At 54.9% G+C, this 21,056-nt stretch overlaps 2 protein-coding genes across 2 annotated transcripts in view; both read right to left on the bottom strand.

Annotated features, from left to right (window-relative positions):
- Positions 1 to 21,056, bottom strand: part of LOC137846175 (uncharacterized) — a 45,504-nt gene that overhangs the window by 19,019 nt on the left and 5,429 nt on the right. The window contains exons 8-13 of the mRNA XM_068663878.1: positions 20,140 to 20,796; positions 19,199 to 19,474; positions 18,831 to 19,103; positions 18,616 to 18,747; positions 8,358 to 8,390; positions 3,585 to 3,617 (exon numbers count right to left, since the gene is read on the bottom strand). Coding sequence (XP_068519979.1) covers positions 3,585 to 3,617; positions 8,358 to 8,390; positions 18,616 to 18,747; positions 18,831 to 19,103; positions 19,199 to 19,474; positions 20,140 to 20,796 — 1,404 coding nt within the window. The remainder of the gene's footprint in view (positions 1 to 3,584; positions 3,618 to 8,357; positions 8,391 to 18,615; positions 18,748 to 18,830; positions 19,104 to 19,198; positions 19,475 to 20,139; positions 20,797 to 21,056) is intronic.
- Positions 3,190 to 10,583, bottom strand: LOC137846261 (class I histocompatibility antigen, F10 alpha chain-like). Its single transcript, XM_068664127.1, has 8 exons — positions 10,423 to 10,583; positions 10,023 to 10,286; positions 9,086 to 9,361; positions 8,719 to 8,991; positions 8,534 to 8,635; positions 8,358 to 8,390; positions 3,585 to 3,617; positions 3,190 to 3,384 (listed from the first exon to the last, which is right to left on the bottom strand). Exons 1-5 carry the CDS (start codon positions 10,496 to 10,498, stop codon positions 8,547 to 8,549), a joined length of 978 nt encoding a protein of 325 aa, XP_068520228.1. The 5' UTR covers positions 10,499 to 10,583; the 3' UTR covers positions 3,190 to 3,384; positions 3,585 to 3,617; positions 8,358 to 8,390; positions 8,534 to 8,546.

Genomic DNA, 21,056 nt, shown 5'->3' on the forward strand with positions numbered 1-21,056 from the left:
GAACCTGTGCTCTGCTTGGCTGCTGGCTGACCCTCAGAAAGTGGCAGCTGCTAACCTCAGCCTGAGCAGAAGTGCCAGGTCCCTGGGCACCCGGCTGGGCTCCAACATCTGGGCAGGATGGCACTGGATGTTCCTGCCTGTCCTGCTCTGTACTGGTTCCAGTGACCAGGCAGGAGGGTTCTGGGCTGCAGCAGCTGGAGGAGATAGCCAGGCTCCTGCCATCCCTTAACTCACCCCAACCCAGCCCAGCCTGTGGTGTTCAGCAAGCAACTGATGTGGGTTGGAGCAGGTAGAATAGCGTGTAAAGTAAAGAACAGGAAAATTCACGCATCTTTGGCAAATTTTATTGCTGAACTTCCATGTAAGATTCCAGGACTTCAAACCATTAAAAGCACCTTTGATGGTAATTGCTGATTAATTGTCACAGGCCAATGAGGTTTTTTCAGGTCAGTGTCAAGACAAGCTCCTATGCTGTGACATTACAAAAGCAGCCCCACTGGGGTGTGATTGTAATATCAGCTGTAATTACAACTGCTTGTTATTCCCACCCGCACTGAATTGCTGGTGCATTGTAATGCACTATGGGGCCAGTGTTGATGTGATGGGGTATTGATGCCAGTAACAATTTAAGTTTGTATTGTTAACTTTGTGTTGTGGTAAAAGCTGTAAAATCTGTGCTTCAAGGCAAGGGTAAGATGATCCAGGCCTTGAGGATATCTAAAGGACGATTCATAAAAAAAACTACTTGATCAGAAAGGCCATTTGGTAAGGAAACATCCAATACATATGCTACTGAATGTGCTTCCAATCAACTTCTTAGAAATACTTGGCTGACAAACAAAGGTATGAGTTTCTAATACTAATGAGGACTATCCTCATTAGAATAGTAAAATTCATGCTCTTAGGCTGAGAGACCGCAGCCCAACAAGAGCCCCTTCCCCTCTGAGGATGTCTAGAATGATTTTGTCAAACCAGCAGTATGCTCATTATGTAACAAATTAGAAATCAGAGGTCTGTGCTAACATCTACATGTAGTGATAAAAGATTGCCTAAAGCGTGGCACGGAAAATCCTTAGGTGTGCCAGCTTAGCAAGAAATCACCTGGCACTTGCCCAATTCTGAAATAAACAATATCTCCACCTAGTGTGAGGATAGGCTCATTGCACACTGGGTAAGGAATCCCAACTTTCTATTGGAGAGCTACATGAGCTTGCTTTGACAGGCTGTGGCTGATAATTTAGAGCTTCAGGGAATAAGTAGGATGACTTGGGTTGATACCAAAATGTTTCATGGATTGGTTTTACTAAGCACTAGAATTCAGTATGCAGTAGTTTTGTTTGTTTTTTTAACAATGCCAGCAATCTATTGCATTGTCCACTTGAGATGTGGTATTCATAAACGGGTCAATACAGTTGTCAATCAAGTTGCTCATAATGACACTGAACTGGGAGGATCTGTGGATTCCATCAAGGGTGGAGAGGCCTTCAGAGCGTGTGCTGGACCCTCCCCCTGGGCAAATAAATCAAAAGGCTTTGAGTAATCTGAGAGCCTCAGTGCAGGGGCAGATGTTAAGGCATCTGTAATAGCTTTGAATGCCTTTTCCCTTTCCACTTCCCAGGAGATGGGTTCTATTTCCTCATCCTTGGTGCCCTCAGTTACAGGTGTAGTCAGTTCCCCCAGTCCTGGTATCCACAGTCTGTAAAAACCGGCCCCATGTTCCCGCAGTAGTAGCTTTCTCCCCTATTATTTCTCTCTCTTTATCCAGTCCCTCCTTCTTGACCCAATCCAGGGTCTGACTTTCCCCTTCCTCAGACTCCTCTATTTCCTCTGTTTTCTTTAGTGCATTCATTCTGTCCACCTTCTCCATTTCCTCTTGCCTGGCATAAACAACTAATACTACACTCAAAATCTTCTGCAATGCCTCCCCTTGCCAACCCAGCAGATGTTCCTTGACTCACTGCAGCCTAGAGGGGGGTTTCCTGAGTTGGGGAAGCCCCAGGGGAGCACAGAGACAGACCCAGAGCTGGCAGCTCCTCCAAAGTGGTCGACGAGCCATGGGTAGGGCCAGCAGACCCCCAAGGCAATGCTTCCTATTTCTTACCTTGGTCTGTGCACAGTTACTGGGTCAGTTCTCGAAGCCAGACTGCCTGCCTTGCTTTCTTCCCTAACTCTTCATCCATCCTGTCTTCTTAAGCAGCCTCCGTTCTTTGTCAGCTCTCTGCAGAACCACCGTCACCAAGGCACAGGCTGAAAGCAGCGGGGCATGCCTTCCAGCTGCACTGGTAATGGGGCTACCCAGAAGGCTACTGGATCCTGGATGAGCCCCAGATTTGTGAGAAACAATCTGCAGCCAATAACACAGGCTCAGGCAAGGATCTCATTGAAGCAGCATTTTTGTGATTGCAATGGTAGGCGTGCCACAAGTATATCATAACCTTATGTTCCCTATTAGCTGAAACTTTATTCCTCCCCTGTTTCCTCATTGGCTGAGTGCTACAGGTTCACAAACTACTCGACACTTATTACTATACCATGTATGTACAGTTTTATTTGACCAACCATTACCATGACAACCATACCTCCCACTGTTAAGCCTGCACAAGCACTTTTGAATAAGCAAGGTTAGTGGAAGTTTCTACTGCAAAGACACAACATTAATTCTCACAGTGAGTAGCAATATGACCTGAGGAGATGGCTTGAAGCTGCAACCGGGATGGTTCAGGCTTGATATCACAAAAAGGTTCTTCACTGACAGGGTGGTCAGGCACTGGAACAAGCTCCACAGGGGATATATCACAGCATCATGCCTACCGGAGTTCAAGCAGTTGGATAACACTCTCCTTAGCGGGGTCTGATTTTTTGGGTTTTCCTTTGAGGACATAGGATTTGGACCCAGTGATCCTTGTGGCTCCCATCCAACCCCAGCCCCTCTGTGATTCTCTTTTTTGTGACCAGTCCTGGCAAACAATGAATTCACCCAGGCAGAAGAGGAACCTCCTGTACTGACACATAGGCTCACTGTGCTGAGCTCTTTCTGCATGCAGCTCCCAGTTTCCATCGCTGCCTCCTCAAATTCCCCATGCAGCTTCTCTGGGCAACCCTGACCCACCAGGCCAGGATAGGAGCACCTTGCACACCCGCTCCCACCCACAACTCCATATCAGACACTAGGCACACTTTATGGAAATGAGCAAATCATTGGACTGTTTCCTTTGTTTGAAGGTGTGCATAGCCAGTTGTGCTCTGGCTTTGCTCTTGAGGTAGCTGATTGGAGATGCGAGAGGTTGAGGGAATGAGGCTGCATCCAGCTGCAGCAGAGTGTGCCCATGGGCCATCTTGTCCCTCATGGGCTGAAGCAGAGTGGTTAGACACTGGGGTTGCTCCCTGCAGGGACAAAAAGAGACAGCATCATATGGGGCCACATCTTCATCCCAAACCTTCTACTCTGAGAGTTCCCCCAGGGAAGCCACGGATCTTTTGGGCACAGCAACATCCTGATTGCAGATACCACAGGGGAACATGACAAGCTGGGACCCCAAAACCTCCCTGGGGCTTCTGCCTGAACCCCCAGCCTCATTTTGTACCTGCGTTTGAGCTGTTGGATCCCCCGTTACTCCCTGCAAGAGAGGAGTGGTTGTGAGCCCCAGCACAGGAGCTGCCACAGGAAGGGCAGCAGCACCATGAGCAGAACACAGCACCAGCCACACGTCACAGCCAGGCTGGGAGCCTCCCAAAAGTGCCCCAGCTCCTCATAGAGCCCCTACAGCCCCTGCCTTCCTCCCGCACCCCTCTGCCTCACCCACCCAGGCACATTACCCTGCTTGCACTTCCAGACAGCAAATCCAGCCAGGGCAGCGATGACAGCCACGACAGCTACAGCCACCCCCGCCACGATGGGGATCAGGTTGGACTGTGGCTCTGGGGGAAATTAGGGTCATCAGCAGGAGAAGGGGGAGCCCCTGAACATCCCAGTCCCACGCATCCCATGCTGCTGGGCTCACCCCATGAGAAGAGGCTGGGCTGGGGCAGGCTGGCATGCTCCACGCGGCACTGGTACTTGTCCCTGTCTCCCGGCAGGACATCAATGGTGACCCAGGCATGGTAGGTGCCGTCACTGTTGGGCACGGTGCTGCCCCTCTGGGTCTCCTGCTCCTGGACCACGCCATCCTTCAGCCAGCTGATGGAGATGGGTTGTGGGTAGAAGCCATGAGCACGGCAGGACAAGGTCAGGATCTTGTCGGCCTCCATCCCGGACACTCGGACCTCAGGGCGCTCTGGGGACGGGGTGGCAGCAAGAGCCAGGCTGAGCTCCCTGCACTGGCCCTGCTCCTGCTTACAGCCTGGTGCTGCATCCCCCCTCAGCCTCACCTCTCCTATCCAGCACGTCCTTCCCATAGCTCACGTATTTCCTCAGCCACTCAATGCAGGTGTTCTCCAGGTAGTACTTCGTCTTTTCAGCATAAGACCCTTCCGTCTCCCACTTCCTCTTGGTGATTTGTGCTGCAGCATCCGCTGCAGTGAATGTCCGAGTGTCTTTGTCCAAGGCAATGAAGTCTCTTCCTTCGTAGCCATACTGATCAAACCCCCTAATACTACCATCCTCGAGGACGTCACAGCCATACATGCGCTGCCATGTGTGAGACCCTGAAACAAAATGAGGGACAGGGGGTGAGGGGCAGCCACAGTCCTGGCCCTTTAACGAACTGCAGACCCCACTGGCAGTGCATGCGGGTACCACACACTGCCCTGTCCCAGAGTGCTGCATCCCTGAAAGTCTGGGCTGGGCCCGAGCACCAGAGTACCTTGGGGTAATAAGGGCCTTGTACAGGGTTGTCAATGCTGTGAGGTGACCATGAGCTGCGATGAGGTGGGGGGAATCCGTCCGGTTTTGGTGTGGGGGCCTGAAGCACCATGGGAAAATCAAGGGGCTGGGACAATGGGGGCAGGAGTACCTCTTGCTCTGGGGGTCCTGACTGCTGTGGGGATGTGGAAGGGCTGGGAGGGGGTGGCCTGGAGCTCCCCAGGTCTGGAACAGGGGGTTCTGAGCAGCATGGGGGTGGCAAGCGGCTGAGCTGTGTCTCGGTGTGGGACAAGGCACCAGCAGCATCGTGGGGCTGGGACAGGACGGCTGGGAGCCCCGTGACAGCAACACCACACAGGGACTGAACAGCATGGCCAGGGCTGGGGCAGTAGCGTGGGGGAAGGGCCAGGCCTCAGTGGGGCTTGGGATCCCCCCATCCCTCCCACGGTGTCTGCTTCCACAGCTCCCAGAGCTGTGGCCCAGCCCGCTCTCACCCCTGCTCTGGTTGTAGCGCTCCCGAAGCGTCTCCAGGTGCCCACGGAAAACCTGCTCACTCCTCTGTGAGATCTCAGTCTCACTGTCCCAGTACTGCTGATCCGTATTGGCCACAATCCAGTCCACCTGGGGCTCCGTCCTCTGGGTCTCGCTATCATAGTGGTCGATGAGGTGCCCGTCCACGTACCCCACGGTTACAAAATGTGGCACTCCCGGGCCCGGGTCCGACACCGCGGTGTAGAAGTAGCGCAGGGAGTGGGGCTCTGCGGGAACAGGAATGGCTGAGGGGCAGCCCCGAGGGGAGGCCAAACCCTGGGGGGGCCCAGCAGGGGAAGGGGAGGCTCAGGGGGTCCCGGTGCCCAGAGGACCCAGCCCCACTCCCACTCACCGCTCGCTGCTCCGCCCAGGACCCCCAGCAGCAGCAGCAGCAGCAGCCCCAGACCAGGGAACGGGACCCCCACCCATCCCAGTCCCATGGCTCCGATGTGCCCCAAGCTGCCTCCGGAGCTCCAAGGCATCCCACGGCTCCGCCCCTGCCCCACGACACGATTGGCGGCTCCCCTGCGCATCGACCAATAAGTAACCGGTATTCTCGTGACATCATCAGGCGCTAGGTAGATCGCAGGTTGCCAGAAACGAAAGTGAAAGCGCTGCGGGCGGTGCGGAGACAAGGCTTATGGGTTAACTAACGGGTTAAGCAGATTCCCCGGTGTACTGCTGAGCTCTTTACTGTGTAAGGGAGCACCATACACCAGATTTCCCTGAGACTCTTCCGTTCCCACTTCTACTCTTACTTCAACCATCTCCAGCTGTGCCCCTTGTGGACCTGTGGGAGAATGGATCAGGGCTCCACACTCACTTCACACAAAAGTCTTGCCTGACCCCCAAGGCAACACTTCCTATTTCTTACCTTGGTCTGTTCACAGTTACTGGGTCAGTTCTCAAAGCCAGAGTGCCTGCCTTGCTTTCTTCCCTAACTCTTCACCCATCCTGTCTTCTTAACCAGCCCCCGTTCTTTGTCAGCTCTCTGCAGAACCACCGTCACCAAGGCACAGGCTGAAAGCAGCGGGGCATGCCTTCCAGCTGCACTGGTAATGGGGCTACCCAGAAGGTGATTGGATCCCGGATGAGCCCCGAATTTGTGAGAAACAATCTGCAGCCAATAACACAGGCTCAGGCAAGGATCTCATTGAAGCAGCATTTTTGTGATTGCAATGTTGGGCGTGCCGCAAGTATATCATAACCTTATATTCCCTATTAGCTGACACTTGATCCTCCCCCACTTTCTTATTGGCTGAGTGCTACAGGTTCACAAACTACTCGACACTTATTACTATACCATGTATGTACAGTTTTATTTGACCAACCGTTACTGTTAGCGCACGTTGCAGGAAACACGGCCGAAAGCACGACAGACACCAGTAGAGACAGATCAAAAACCATTTTATTGCTTGAATAGCCTAACTTTTATAGTGAACTTAACAGGGGCGGACAGTGTTTCACACAAGATTATTGGTCACTCAGACAAACAACTAGAAGAAAACAACCCCACCTGCAAGAAAACAACCCCCTTGTGATTAGCAGTCACGTAGCCCTTGTCCTTGAAGCCAGCTGCTGGTAACAATATTTTTCTGAATTCCTCAATTGGACGACGTGGGAACACTGTCGTGGTAACTTCTCATAGTTGCCCTGGTAGCTTGGTTTGCTCAGCTACAGCAGGCCATGAGATTTGCTAAGGCCTACTCCTGGTTGCTTAAAGCAAGCTCAGAAGGAACAACTGTTCCACGGACTCATGTCAACACCCTTTGTGCCAATTCCCAACACATTACCATGACAACCATACCCCCCACTGTTAAGCCTGAACAATCGCTTTTGAATATGCAAGGTTAGTGGAAGTTTCTACTGCAAAGACACAACATTAATTCTCACAGTGACCAGCGATAGGACCTGAGGAGATAACTTGAAGCTGCAACCAGGATGATTCAGGCTCAATATCACAAAAAGGTTCTTCACTGACAGGGTGGTCAGGCACTGGAACAAGCTCCACAGGGGATATATCACAGAATCATGCCTACCGGAGTTCAAGCAGTTGGATAACACTCTCAGACACAGGGTCTGATTTTTTGGGTGGTCCTTTGAAAACACAGGATTTGGACCCAGTGATCCTTGTGGCTCCCATCCAACCCCAGCCCCTCTGTGATTCTCTTTCTCCTGACCAGTCCCAGCAAACAAATTCACCCAGACAGAAGAGGCCCCTCACGTACTGAGGTGTAGGCTCACTGTGCTGAGCTCTTTCTGCATGCAGCTCCCAGTCTCCATTGATGCCTTCCCAGCTTCCCCATGCAGCTTCTCTAGGCAACCCTGACACACCAGGCTGGGATAGGAGTACTAGGAGTACCTTGCCCACGCGCTCCCACCGACCACTCCAGGTCAGACACCAGGCACGCTTTATGGCACATCAGCAAATCATTGGGCTGTTTCTGTTGTTTGAAGGGGTGCAGACTCAATTATGCTGTGGCACTGTTCTTCAGTAGCAGATAGGAGATGTGAGAGGTTGGGGGAAACAAGGACATCTAGCTGCACCACAGAGTGCACATGGGGCTGTCTGGTCCTCACAGGCTGAAGCAGAGCGGTTAGACACTGGGATTGCTCCCTGCAGGGACAAAAAGAGGCAGCATCATACGGGGCCATGTCCCTGTCCCAAACCTACTGCTCCAGGAGTCTTCCCAGGAATCCAAGCAGCGGTTGGGAACAGCAGCTCCCTGCATACGGGTGGGAACCACAAAGGGACATGACAAGCTGGGACCCCAAAACCTCCCTGGGGCTCCTGCCTTAACCCACAGCCTCATTCTATACCTGTGCTCGAGCAGCTGGATCCCCTGTCACTGCCTGCAAGAGAGGAGAGGTTGTGAGCCCCAGCCCAGGAGCTGGCACAGGAAGGGCAGCAGCATCATAAGTGGAACACGGCACTGCTGTGCTGGGAGCCCCAAGAAAAAACAGAGCCCCAGGACTGCCCCAGTGAAGGGCAGACGCTCGGGACAATGCTGCCACTGTCACTTACCTGGTGCCACATTGTAGCCCTTCTCCTTCTTCCCTGCAAACAGAACAAAGCATCAGCACCAGCCACTAGTCACAGCCAGGCTGGGAGCCTCCCAAAGGTGTCCCAGCTCCTCATACAGCCCCTCCAGCCCCTGCCTTCCTCCCGCATCCCTCTGCCTCACCCGACAGGCACATTACCCTGCTTGCTCTTTCAGACAGCAAATCCAGCCAGAGCAGCGATGACAGCCACGACAGCGACAGCCACCCCCGCTACGATCGGGATCAGGTTGGACTGTGGCTCTGGGGAAAAATAAGGCCATCAGCAGGAGAAGGGGGAGCCCCTGAACATCCCAGTCCCACGCATCCCATGCTGCTGGGCTCACCCCACAGGAAGAGGCCAGGCTGGGGCAGGCTGGCATGCTCCACACGGCACTGGTACTTGTCCCTGTCTCCCGGCAGTACATCGATGGTGGCCCAGCCATGGTAGGTGCCATCACTGTTGGGCACGGTGCTCCCCCTCTGGGTCTCCTGCTCCTGGACCACACCGCTCTTCAGCCAGCTGATGGAGATGGGTCGCGGGTAGAAGCCGTAGGCACGGCAGGACAAGGTCAGGATCTTGTTGGCCTCCATCCCGGACACTCGGACCTCGGGGCGCTCTGGGGAGGGGGTGGCAGCAAGGGCCAGGCTGAGCTCCCTGCACTGGCCCTGCTCCTGCATAAAGCCTGGTGCTGCATCCCCCCTCAGCCTCACCTCTCCTCTCCAGCACGTCCTTCCCATAGCTCACGTATTTCCTCAGCCACTCAATGCAGGTGTTCTCCAGGTAGAACTTCCTGCCCAGAAGAAAAGTCTCATCCTTCTCCCACTTCCTCTTGGTGATTTGTGCTGCAGCGTCCGCTGCAGTGAACGTCAACGTGTCTTTGTCAAAGGCAATGAAGTCTCTTCCTTCGTAGGCATCCTGGCGAAACCCTCTAGTACTACCATCCTCAAGGAGGTCACAGCCATACATGCGCTGCCATGTGTGAGACCCTGAAACACAATGAGGGACAGGGGGTGAGGGGCAGCCACAGTCCTGGCCCTTTAATGAGGTGCAGACCCCACTGGCAGCGCATGCAGGTGCCACACACAGCCCTGTCCCAGAGTGCTGCATCCCTGAAAGACTGGGCTGCGGCACAGCACCAGAGTACTATGGGGATACAAGGGCCTTGTACAGGGTTGTCAATGCTGTGAGGTGACCAGGAGCTGAGATGGGGTGGGGGGAATCCCTCAGGTTTTGGGGTGGGGTCCTGAAGCACCATGGGAAAAGGGGCTGGGAGAATGGGGGCAGAAGCCCCTCTGGCTCTGGGGGTCCTGACTGCTGTGGGGATGTGATAGGGCTGGGAGGGGGTGACCTGGAGCCCCCCAGCTCTGGGACAGGGGTTTCTGAGCAGCATGAAGGTGGCAAGGGGCTGGGTTGGGTCTGGAAGCACCCCTCTGGGCATGGGACAAGGCACCAGGAGCATCGTGGTGCTGGGACAGGGCGGCTGGGAGCACCGTGACAGGAACACCACACGGGGACTGAACAGCACGGCCAGGGCTGGGGCAGTAGCGTGCGGGAAGGGCCAGGCCTCATTGGGGCTGGGGACCCCCCCACCCCTCCCACAGCACCCACTCCCACAGCCTGCAGAGCTGTGGCCCAGCCTGCTCTCACCCCTGCTCTGGTTGTAGCGCTCCCGTGCTGTGTCCAGGTTCATGCGGAAAATCTGCTCATTGCCCCGTAAGTTCTCAGTCTCACTGTCCCAGTACTGCTGATCCGTATTGGCCGCAATCCAGTCCACCCGGGGCTCCGTCCTCCTGGTCTCGCTGTCGTAGTATGTGAAGGCTTCCCCATCTACGTATCCCACAGCCACGAACTGCGGCACCCCCGGGCTCGGGTCCGACACCGCGGTGTAGAAATAGTGCAGGGAGTGGGGCTCTGCGGGAACAGGGGAGGCTGAGAGGGGCAGCCCCGAGGGGAGGCCGAGCCCGGAGGGGGCCGAGAGGGTAAGGGGAGGAGAGGGGAGGCCCGGGGGGTCCCGGTGCCGGGAGGGCCCGGCCCCACTCCCACTCACCGCTCGCTGCTCCGCCCAGGACCCCCAGCAGCAGCCCCAGGACGAGGCCCAGGGCCCCCACCTGTCCCGGCCCCATGGCTCCGCTGTGCCCCGAGCTGCCGCCGGAGATCGAAGGTATCCCGCGTCTCCACCTCCGCCCCGCGACGCGATTGGCGGCTCCCCCGCGCGTCTACCAATGAGTAACCGGTGTTCTCGTGACGTCACCGGGCGCCGGGTAGATCGCGGTCCCGCAGGTTGCCAGAAGCGAAAGCGAAAGCGCTGAGAGCGCCGCGGGGGGGGAGGGGAGATGGGGACCGGGAAATCCCGGCCACACCCGGACTTTTCGCACTCCCCCCTAAGCCTCCACGTTTTTCAGCCCTGCTGTGGGCTGCAGCGGCGCTCGGGGAGAGCAGGGGCCACCCACTCAGTAATGGGGCACCCACGACGTGTCCCCATCAGGGCTGTCCCCAGGAGCGGGGCAGCTGGCATTGGGCTGGACCCCACTGGGGGCCGTCTCCATCACCACCTCCTGCCCTCCACTGACAGACCAGGCAGGACAGGGCCACTCAGAGCCAGTTGTCCGTGGCCATGCCCATGAGGCTTTTGAATACGCCCAAGAATGCAGACCCACCCTGTGCCAGCATGTGGTTGCCCACACCATGAGAATTTCCTGGTGCTCAGATGGAGCCCCCTGTGCTCCAGCACACTCGTCGCCTTCATGACCCTCGCTGAACTCTCTCCAGGTCTCTCTTGTGCTGGGGAGCCCAGCACTGGGCCCAGTGCCCCAGGGGTGGCCTCACCAGCACTGAGCAGAGGCAAAGGATCACCTCCCTTGGCCTCCTCCAACACGGCTCCTGCTGCAGTCCAAGATACTGCTTGCTGTGCAGCCCAGGCAGGCTGTAAGGGCATGTGGAAGGAGAGTGTGTACTCCCTAGGGGAATCTGGCCAAGGACCTCCTTCACTGGGATGAGGGATAATAAGAAAAAGAGTAAGCCATAAATTAGACCTGAAGGGGACAGAAGCCTGACTGGGCAGCAGTGGTGAGAACCAAAGCTGGTCACTCACACTGACTGGTGGGGGCATGGGAGAGCAAGAGTGTTTCTTCCAGCAAGGTTGCTTGGAGACCTCATGCATTGGAAACCAATGGAAAAGGGGAAAAACAAGCAGAAACCAACCTCTAGCTGGACACAGACCTGACAGAACCAACATGGGCACGGTGACAAAAAAGGAACGTCCCCGTCATACTCCGTGTTGGCAACCAAGCAAGCAAAGGTGCAGCTTCCAGGAAGATCAGCCTGGACTTTGCAACTGATAAGATGTGAACCAGGAGCACCTTGGACCGGGAGTGGTGTGGGACTGGTGGGGGATGTGCAGGGCAGGGGAGCAGAAGGAACAAAGATATACAGAGGCAGAAAAGGAAGGAAAGGGGCCACCTGTGTGCGAAATAGGACCCATCAGTGCTTCTCTGGCTGAGTGCTGTGCCAAACACCAATCTATCCTGTCTTCTTGTAACTTCTCATTAAACATTTTCTTCAGTTTAGGGACTGGTGTGAGAGTGAGTGAGGCCAGTGCAGGGCTCAGTGCCAGCAGCTGGAGTGGGGTGGCGAGTCACAGCCCATGATCCTGGCGCTGGCTGCTGGGGTCAAGGCTCTGTGTGTCTGTGTGCATGTGTGTGTCTGTCCATGTGTCTGTCCATGGGACCTGTGCTTAGTTTGGCTGCTGGCTGACTCTCAGAAAGTGGCAGCTGCTAACCTCAGCCTGAGCAGAAGTGCCAGGTCCCTGGGCACCCGGCGGGACTCCAAATTCTAGGCAGGATGGCACTGGGTGTTCCTGCCTGTCCTGCTCTGTACTGGTTCCAGTGACCAGGCAGGAGGGTTCTGGGCTGCAGCAGCTGGAGGAGATAGCCAGGCTCCTGCCATCCCTTAACTCACCCCAACCCAGCCCAGCCCAGCCCGTGGTGTCCAGCAACCAACTAATGTGGGTTGGAGCAGGTAGAATAGTGTGTAAAGAACAGTAAAATTCGAGCATCTTTGGCAATTTTTATTGCTGACCTTCCATGTAAGATTCCAGGACTTCAAATCATGAAAAGCACCTTCGATGGTAATTGCTGATTCATTGTCACAGGACGATGAGGATTTCAGGTGAGCATCAAGACAAGCTCCTATGCTGTGACATTACAAAAGCAGCCCCACTGGGGTGTGATTGTAATATCAGCTGTAATTACAACTGCTTGTTATTCCCACCCGCACTGAATTGCTGGTGCATTGTAATGCACCATGGGGCCAGTACTGATGTGATGGGGTATTGATGCCAGTAACAATTTAAATTTGTATTGTTAACTTTGTGTTGTGGTAAAAGCTGTAAAATCTGTGCTTCAAGGCAAGGGCAAGATGATCCAGGCCTTGAGGATATCTAAAGGACGATTCATAAAAAAAACTACTTGATCAGAAAGGCCATTTTGTAAGGAAACATCCAATACGTATACTACTGAATGTGCTTCCAATCAACTTCTTAGAAATACTTGGCTGACAAACAAAGGTATGAGTTTCTAATACTAATGAGGACTATCCTCAGTAGAATAGTAAAATTCATGCTCTTAGGCTGAGAGACCGCAGCCCAACAAGAGCCCCTTCCCCTCTGAGGATGTCTAGAATGATTTTGTCAAACCAGCAGTATGCTCATTATGTAACCAATTAGAAATTAGAGGTCTGTGCTAACATCTACATGTAGCGATAAAAGATTGTCTAAAGCGTGGCACGGGAAATCCTTGGGTGTGCCAGCTTAGCAAGAAATCACCTTGCACTTGCACAATTCTGAAATAAACAATATCTCCACCTAGTGTGAGGATAGGCTCATTGCACACTGGGTAAGGAATCCCAACTTTCTATTGGACAGCTACATGAGCTTGCTTTGACAGGCTGCGGCTGATAATTTAGAGCATCAGGGAATAAGTAGGATGACTTGGGTTGATACCAAAATGTTTCATAGAATCATAGAATCATAGAATCATAGAATATCCTGAGTTGGAAGGGACCCTTAAGGATCATCAAGTCCAACTCTTGACACCGCACAGGTCTACCCAAGTTCAGACCATGTGACTAAGTGCACAGTCCAATCTCTTCTTAAATTCAGTCAGGCTCGGTGCAGTGACCACTTCCCTGGGGAGCCTGTTCCAGTGTGCAACTACTCTCTCTGTGAAGAACCCCTTCCTGATGTCCAGCCTAAACTTCCCCTGCCTCAGCTTAACTCCATTCCCGCGGGTCCTGCCGCTGGTGTTAATGGAGAAAAGGTCTCCTGCCTCTCGACACCCCCTTACGAGGAAGTTGTAGACTGCGATGAGGTCTCCCCTCAGCCTCCTCTTCTCCAGGCTGAACAGGCCCAGTGCCCTCAGCCGTTCCTCATACGTCTTCCCCTCCAGGCCTTTCACCATCTTCGTAGCCCTCCTCTGGACACTCTCCAACAGTTTCATGTCCTTTTTATACTGTGGTGCCCAGAACTGCACACAGTACTCGAGGTGAGGCCGCACCAGCGCAGAGTAGAGCGGGACAATCACCTCCCTTGACCTACTAGCGATGCCATGCTTGATGCACCCCAGGACACGGTTGGCCCTCCTGGCTGCCAGGGCACACTGCCGGCTCATATTCAACTTGTTGTCTACCACGACCCCCAGATCCCTCTCTTCTAGGCCGCTCTCCAGCGTCTCATTGCCCAGTCTGTACGTGCAGCCAGGGTTTCCCCGTCCCAGGTGCAGGACCCGGCACTTGCTCTTATTGAACTTCATGCGGTTGGCGATCGCCCAGCTCTCCAACCTATCCAGATCCCTCTGCAAGGCCTTTCCACCCTCATTCGAGTCCACAACTCCTCCAAGTTTGGTGTCATCAGCAAACTTGCTCAAAATGCCTTCTATTCCTACATCCAGATCGTTTATAAAAATATTGAAAAGTACCGGCCCTAAAATGGAGCCTTGAGGGACCCCACTAGTGACCGCCCGCCAGCCTGACGCAGCCCCATTCACCATAACCCTTTGGGCCCTGCCCGTTAGCCAATTGCTCACCCATCGTATGATGTTTTTATTTAGCTGTATGCTGGACATTTTGTCCAGTAGGATCCTATGGGAAACCGTGTCAAAAGCCTTGCTGAAGTCCAAAAAAATCACATCAGCTGGTTTCCCTTGGTCCACCATACGGGTGATCTTATCATAAAAGGAAATCAGGTTAGTTAGGCAGGACCTACCCTTCACAAACCCATGCTGGCTGGGACCAATGACTGCTTTGTCCCCCAGGTGCGCCTCAATACGTTCGAGAACCATCTTCTCCATGATTTTACCAGGCACTGATGTGAGACTGACAGGCCTGTAATTGCTAGGGTCTTCTTTCTGACCCTTCTTGAAAATCGGCACAACATTTGCCAGCTTCCAGTCTACCGGGACCTCTCCAGACTCCCAGGATCGTTGAAAAATAATTGAGAGAGGTTCCGCGATGACGTCCGCCAGCTCCTTCAGCACCCGGGGATGAATCCCATCCGGACCCATGGACTTGTAGGGATCCAGGTGGAGTAGCAGATCCCGCACACGTTCAGGGTCGGTTGGGAGTTTGTCATCCCCACCGTCCCGGTCCTCCAGCTCGGGGCACCCTGGGTCCCGAAGCCCATCATCGGCATTGAAGACAGAGGCAAAGAAGGCGTTAAGCGTCTCTGCTTTGCCTATGTCATCGTCTGTGAGAAGACCTTCCCTGTCAAGGAGCGGCCCTATGTATTCTTTAGTTCTCCTTTTTCCATTCACATATCTAAAAAACCCCTTTTTATTTTCTCTCACAGACACAGCCAGCTTCAACTCTAGGTGTGCTTTAGCCACACGAATTTTCTTCCTACAGACACGAGCAGCATCCCTGTATTCTTTCCATGTCACCTGGCCCTCCTTCCAGTAGCGAAACACTCTCTGTTTCCGCCTAATCTCCATCAGAATGTTCCTGGTCAGCCACGACGGCCTCCTGCCCCGCCTGCCTGACTTGCGATATTTAGGAATTGCCTGATCTTGTGCTTCTAGGAGGCATCGCTTAAAGAGTGACCAGCACTGGTGGACATCGAGGCCTTCAAGAGTAGTTTGCCAGGGGACCTTGCTGACTAGTTTCCTGAGCAGCCTGAAGTCTGCTTTCCCCATATCTAGGGATGAGGTTTTGGTGGCACTTTTCCTTCTGTCACCGTAAATTTTGAACTCAACCACTTCATGGTCGCTATGACCGAGGCGGCCACCAATCACCACATCTCCCACCAGACCCTCTCTGTTTTCTAGCAACAGGTCTAGGAGGGCACCTTTCCTAGTTGGCTCCGTTAGCACCTGCACCAAGAAGTTATCATCTAGGTGCTTCATGAACCTCCTGGACTTGCTCGTGTCAGCCGTGTGGCACTCCCAGTTAACGTCTGGCAAGTTGAAGTCCCCCATAAGGACAAGGGGAGTTAATCTCGAGGCCTCTCTTAGTTCTGTAAAGAATAAGTTATCGGCGCTATCTTCCTGGCCAGGCGGTCTGTAATAGACTCCCACAACGACATCCCCTTTATTCGTTCGTCCCTTGATCCTTACCCAGAGGCTCTCAACTTTGCCATCGCCGACCTGGAGTTCCACACAGTCCAGCCCCTGCTTCACATACATCGCCACCCCACCACCTCGCCTACCCTGCCTGTCCCTCCTGAAGAGCCTGTAACCGTCTATCGCAACACCCCAGTCACAGGACTCATCCCACCAGGTTTCGCTTATGCCGATGATGTCGTAGTTGCGGGACTGGGCCAGTACTTCTAGCTCATCCATTTTATTCCTCATACTGCGTGCGTTTGTGTAGAAGCATTTCAGGTGCGTCTCCTTACACTCAGCACCTTGTGGATCGAACCGAAGGACCTCACTGGCACACAGCCCATCTGATTCTAGCGTACCATCCCTTAGGTCTTCACCGGCGTGCCTGGTTTTAGCCCCTTCCCCCTTCGACTCTAGTTTAAAGCCCTATCTATCAGCCCTGCCAACTCCTGACCCAAGATCCTTACCCCTCTCCGAGAGAGGCCCATCCCATCCGGTGCCATCAGGCCCGGCGTAGCATAGACCTTCCCGTGATCAAAGAACCCAAAGTTGTGCCGGTCACACCAGTCACGAAGCCACGAGTTTATGCGAACAGCGCACCTTTCAGCTTCCATCCCCCCTATCGGAAGGACAGAGGCAAACACAACCTGCGCGCCCAAACCTCTAAGTTGTCGCCCCAAATCCCTAAAGTCTCTTTTGATCGCCTTCGGACTCCTCTTTGCTACTTCATCGCTACCAGCCTGAAAGACCAATAGCGGGTAGTAGTCAGTGGGCCGTACCAGGCGCTTGACCTTCTTGGCAATGTCCCTGACCCTGGCCCCAGGGAGGCAGCAGACCTCCCTACGGGTAGGGTCAGGCCGACAAATAAGGCCCTCTGTTCCCCTAAGGACAGAGTCACCCACAACAATCACCCTTCTTTCGTTCTTGGTGGAGGCAGTCCTGATGCGTGGAGTTGACCTCCTCACCCTAGGAATCCTCCTGGGAACACTTTCTATCTCTTCCTCAGTCGCTGTTGATCTCTCATTCTCCAGGGCCTCAAACCTGTTTTGTAAGGGCACCTGGGAAGGTGGGGTCGGAAGAGGAGGGCATCGCCTGCGATGTCGAGCAGGGACCTGTTTCCATTCCTCCTCAGCTCCCAGATCCCCTCCCTCTGCCCGACGGCGACTGGGCAGAATGGATTGGTTTTAATAAGCACCAGAATTCAGTAGCCAGTGTTTTTTGTTTGTTTGTTTGTTTGTTTTTTGTTTTGTTCTGTTTTTGACAATGACAGCAATCTATTGCATTGTCCACTTGAGATGTGGTATTCATAAACTGATCGATACAGTTGTCAATCAAGTTGTCGATAATGACACCGAACTGGGAGGATCTGTGGATTCCATCAAGGGTGGAGAGGCCTTGCACAGGGATCTGGACAAATGGGAGAGATGGGCAGCTACCAACTGCAGGAACAAGAGCGCGTGCTGGACCCTTCCCCTTGGCAAATAAATCAAAAGGCTTTGAGTAATCTCGGAGCCCCAGTGCAGGGGCAGATGTTAAGGCATCTGTAATAGCTTTGAATGCCTTTTCCCTTTCCACTTCCCAGGAGATGGGTTCTATTTCCTCATCCTTGCTGCCCTCAGTTACAGGTGTAGTCAGTTCACCCAGTCCTGGTATCCACAGTCTGTAAAAACCAGCCCCATGTTCCCGCAGTAGTAGCTTTCTCCCCTATTATTTCTCTCCCTTTATCCAGTCCCAATACAGCAGATGTTCCTTGATTCACCGCAGCCTAGAGGGGATTTCCTAAGCTGGGGAAGACCCAGGAGAGCACAGAGACAGACCCAGGGCTGGCAGCTCCTCCAAAGGGGTTGACGAGCCATGGGCAGGGCCAGCAGACCCCCAAGGCAATGCTTCATATTTCTTACCTTGGTCTGTGCACAGTTACTGGGTCAGTTCTCAAAGTCAGAGTGCCTGCCTTGTGGCAAACCAGCAAATCATGGGGCTGTTTCTTTTGTTTGAAGGTGTGCAGACTCAATTATGCTGTGGCAATGCTCTTCAGTAGCAGATAGGAGATGTGAGAGGTTGAGGGAATGGGTCCATATCCAGCTGCAGCACATAGTGCACAGGGGGCCTTCTGGTCCCTCAGGGGCTGAAGTAGAGTGGTTAGACACTGGGGTTGCTCCCTGCAGGAACAAAAAGAGACAGCGTCATATGGGGCCACATCTTCATCATAAACCTTCTACTCCGAGAGTTTCCCCAGGGAAGCCACGGATCAGTTGGGCACAGCAACACCGTGATTGCAGGTACCACAGGGGGACATGACAAGCTGGGACCCCAAAACCTCCCTGGGGCTCCTGCTTAAGCCCCAGCCTAATTCTGTACCTGCGCTCGAGCTGTTGGATCCCCCTTCGCTGCCTGCAAAAGAGAAGCAGCCGTGAAAAACAAAAAGAAAGAGAAACCAAGAGCCCCAAGACTGCCCCAGTGATGGGCAGATGATGGGGACATTGCTGCCTCTGTCACTCACCTGGTGCCACATAGTAGCCGTTCCCCTTCTTCCCTGCAGACAGAACAAACCATCAGCACCAGCCACATGTCACGGCCAGGATGGGGAACCTCCCAAAGGTGCCCCAGCTCCTCATACAGCCCCTCCAGACCCTGCCTTCCTCCACCACCCCTCTGCCTCACCCGCCCAGGCACGTTACCCTGCTTGCTCTTCCAGACAGCAAATCCAGCCAGGGCAGTGATGACAGCCACAACAGCAACAGCCACCACCACCACGATGGGGATCAGGTTGGACTGTGGCTCTGGGGAAAATTAGGGCCATCAGCAGGAGAAGGGGGAGCCCCTGAACATCCCATTCCCACGCATCCCATGCTGCTGGGCTCACCCCATGAGAAGAGGCCAGGCTGGGGCAGGCTGGCATGCTCCACACGGCACTGGTACTTGTCCCTGTCTCCCGGCAGTACATCGATGGTGGCCCAGGCATGGTAGGTGCCGTCACTGTTGGGCACGGTGCTGCCCCTCTGGGTCTCCTGCTCCTGGACCACACCATCCTTCAGCCAGCTGATGGAGATGGGTCGCGGGTAGAAGCCGTGAGCGCGGCAGGACAAGGTCAGGATCTTGTTGGCCTCCATCCCCGACACTCGGACCTCGGGGCGCTCTGGGGAAGGGGGTGGCAGCAAGCGCCAGGCTGAGCTCCCTGCACTGGCCCTGCTCCTGCTTACAGCCTGGTGCTGCATCCCCCCTCAGCCTCACCTCTCCTCTCCAGCACGTCCTTCCCATAGCTCACGTATTTCCTCAGCCACTCAACGCAGGTGTTCTCCAGGTAGAACTTCCTGCCTTCAAGAAAAGGCCCATTCTCCTCCCACTTCCTCTTGGTGATTTGTGCTACAGCATCTGCTGCAGTGTACGTTAGTGTGTCCTTGTCAAAGGTGAGGAAGTCCTTCCCATTATAGCCGTGCTGTTGAAAGCCTGTGATGCTACCATCCTCGAGGAAGTCACAGCCAAACATGACCTGCCATGTGTGAGACCCTGAAACAAAATGAGGAACAGAGGGTGAGGGGCTACCACAGTCCCGGCCCTTCAATGAGGTGCAGACCCTACTGGAAGCTCATGCATGTACCACACACTGCCCTGTCCCAGAGTGCTGCATCCCTGAAAGACTGGCCTGGGGCCCAGCACCACAGTACTTTGGGGCAGCAAGGGCCTTGTACAGGGTTGTCAATGCTGTGAGGTGACCAGTAGCTGAGATGGGGTGGGGGAAATCCCTCAGGATTTGGGGTGGGGGCCTGAAGCACCATGGGGATAGCAAGGGGCTGGGACAATGGGGGCAGGAGCCCCTCTGGCTCTGGGGGTTCTGACTGCTGTGGGGATGTGGAAGGGCTGGGAGGAGGTGACCTGGAGCCCCCAAGGTCTGGAACAGGGGGTACTGAGCAGCATGGGGGTGGCAAGCAGCTGAGTTTTGTCTGGAAGCACCCCTCTGGGTCTGGGACATGGCACCAGGAGCATCGTGGGGCTGGGACAGGGTGTCTGGGAGTCCTGTGACAGCAACACCACACAGGGACCGAACAGCACGGCCAGGGCTGGGGCAGTAGCATGGGGAAAGGGCCAGGCCTCAGTGGGGCTGGGGACCCCCCCACCCCTCCCACAGCACCCACTCCCACAGCCTGCAGAGCTGTGGCCCAGCCTGCTCTCACCCCTGCTCTGGTTGTAGCGCTCCCGCAGCGTGTCCAGGTTCACGCGGAAAAACTGCTCATTGTCCCGTGAGATCTCAGTCTCCCTGTCCCAGTACTGCTGATCCATATTGGCCCAAATCCAGTCCACCCGGGGCTCCTTCCTCTTGGTCTCGCTGTCGTAGTACACAAAGACCTCCCCATCCACGGACCCCACGGTCACGAACTGCGGCACCCCCAGGCTCGGGTCGGACACCGCGGTGTAGAAATAGCGCAGGGAGTGGGGCTTTGCGGGAACATGGGGGGCTGAGAGGGGCAGCATCAAGGGGAGGCCGAACCCGGAGGGCTCCGAGAGGGGAAGGGGACGGGAGGGGAAGCGCGGGGGGTCCCAGTGCCGGGAGGGCCTGGCCCCACTCACACTCACCGCTCGCTGCTCCACCCAGGACCCCCAGCAGCAGCCCCAGGACGAGGCCCAGGGCCCCGGCCCGTCCCGGTCCCATGGCTCCGCTGGGCCCCGAGCTGCCGCCGGAGCTCGAAGGCGTCCGGCGTCTCCGGCATCATACCGCGACACGATTGGTGGCTCCCCCGCGCGTCGACCAATGAGTAACCCGTATTCTCGTGACGTCACCGGGCACCGGGTAGATCGCGGTCCCGCAGGTTGCAGAAGCGAAAGTGAAAGCACTGCGGGCGGTGCGGCGACCGGGCTTCCGGCTTAACTAACGGGTTAACCAGATTCCCCGGTGTACTCCTGAGCTCTTTACTGTGTAAGGGAGCTCCATACTCCAGATTTCCCTGAGACTCTTCCCTTCTCACTTCTACTCTTGCTTCAACCATCTCCGGCTGTGCCCCTTGTGGACCTGTGGGACCATGGATCAGGGCTCCACATTCACTTCACACAAAAGTCTTGCCTGACCCCCAAGGCAATGCTTCCTATTTCTTAC

Source organism: Anas acuta, chromosome 31, assembly GCF_963932015.1.
Source record: "Anas acuta chromosome 31, bAnaAcu1.1, whole genome shotgun sequence".
Taxonomy (NCBI): domain Eukaryota; kingdom Metazoa; phylum Chordata; class Aves; order Anseriformes; family Anatidae; genus Anas; species Anas acuta.

Coding starts and splice junctions, on each gene's coding strand:
- LOC137846261 (XM_068664127.1), bottom strand. CDS start 10,498: ATGGGGCCGGGACAGGTGGGGGCCCTGGGCCTCGTCCTGGGGCTGCTG. Junction 9,362..10,022: donor GCGCTACAACCAGAGCAGGG/GTGAGAGCAGGC, acceptor ATTGTGTTTCAG/GGTCTCACACATGGCAGCGC. Junction 8,636..8,718: donor GCCTGGCCTCTTCCTGTGGG/GTGAGCCCAGCA, acceptor ATTTTTCCCCAG/AGCCACAGTCCAACCTGATC.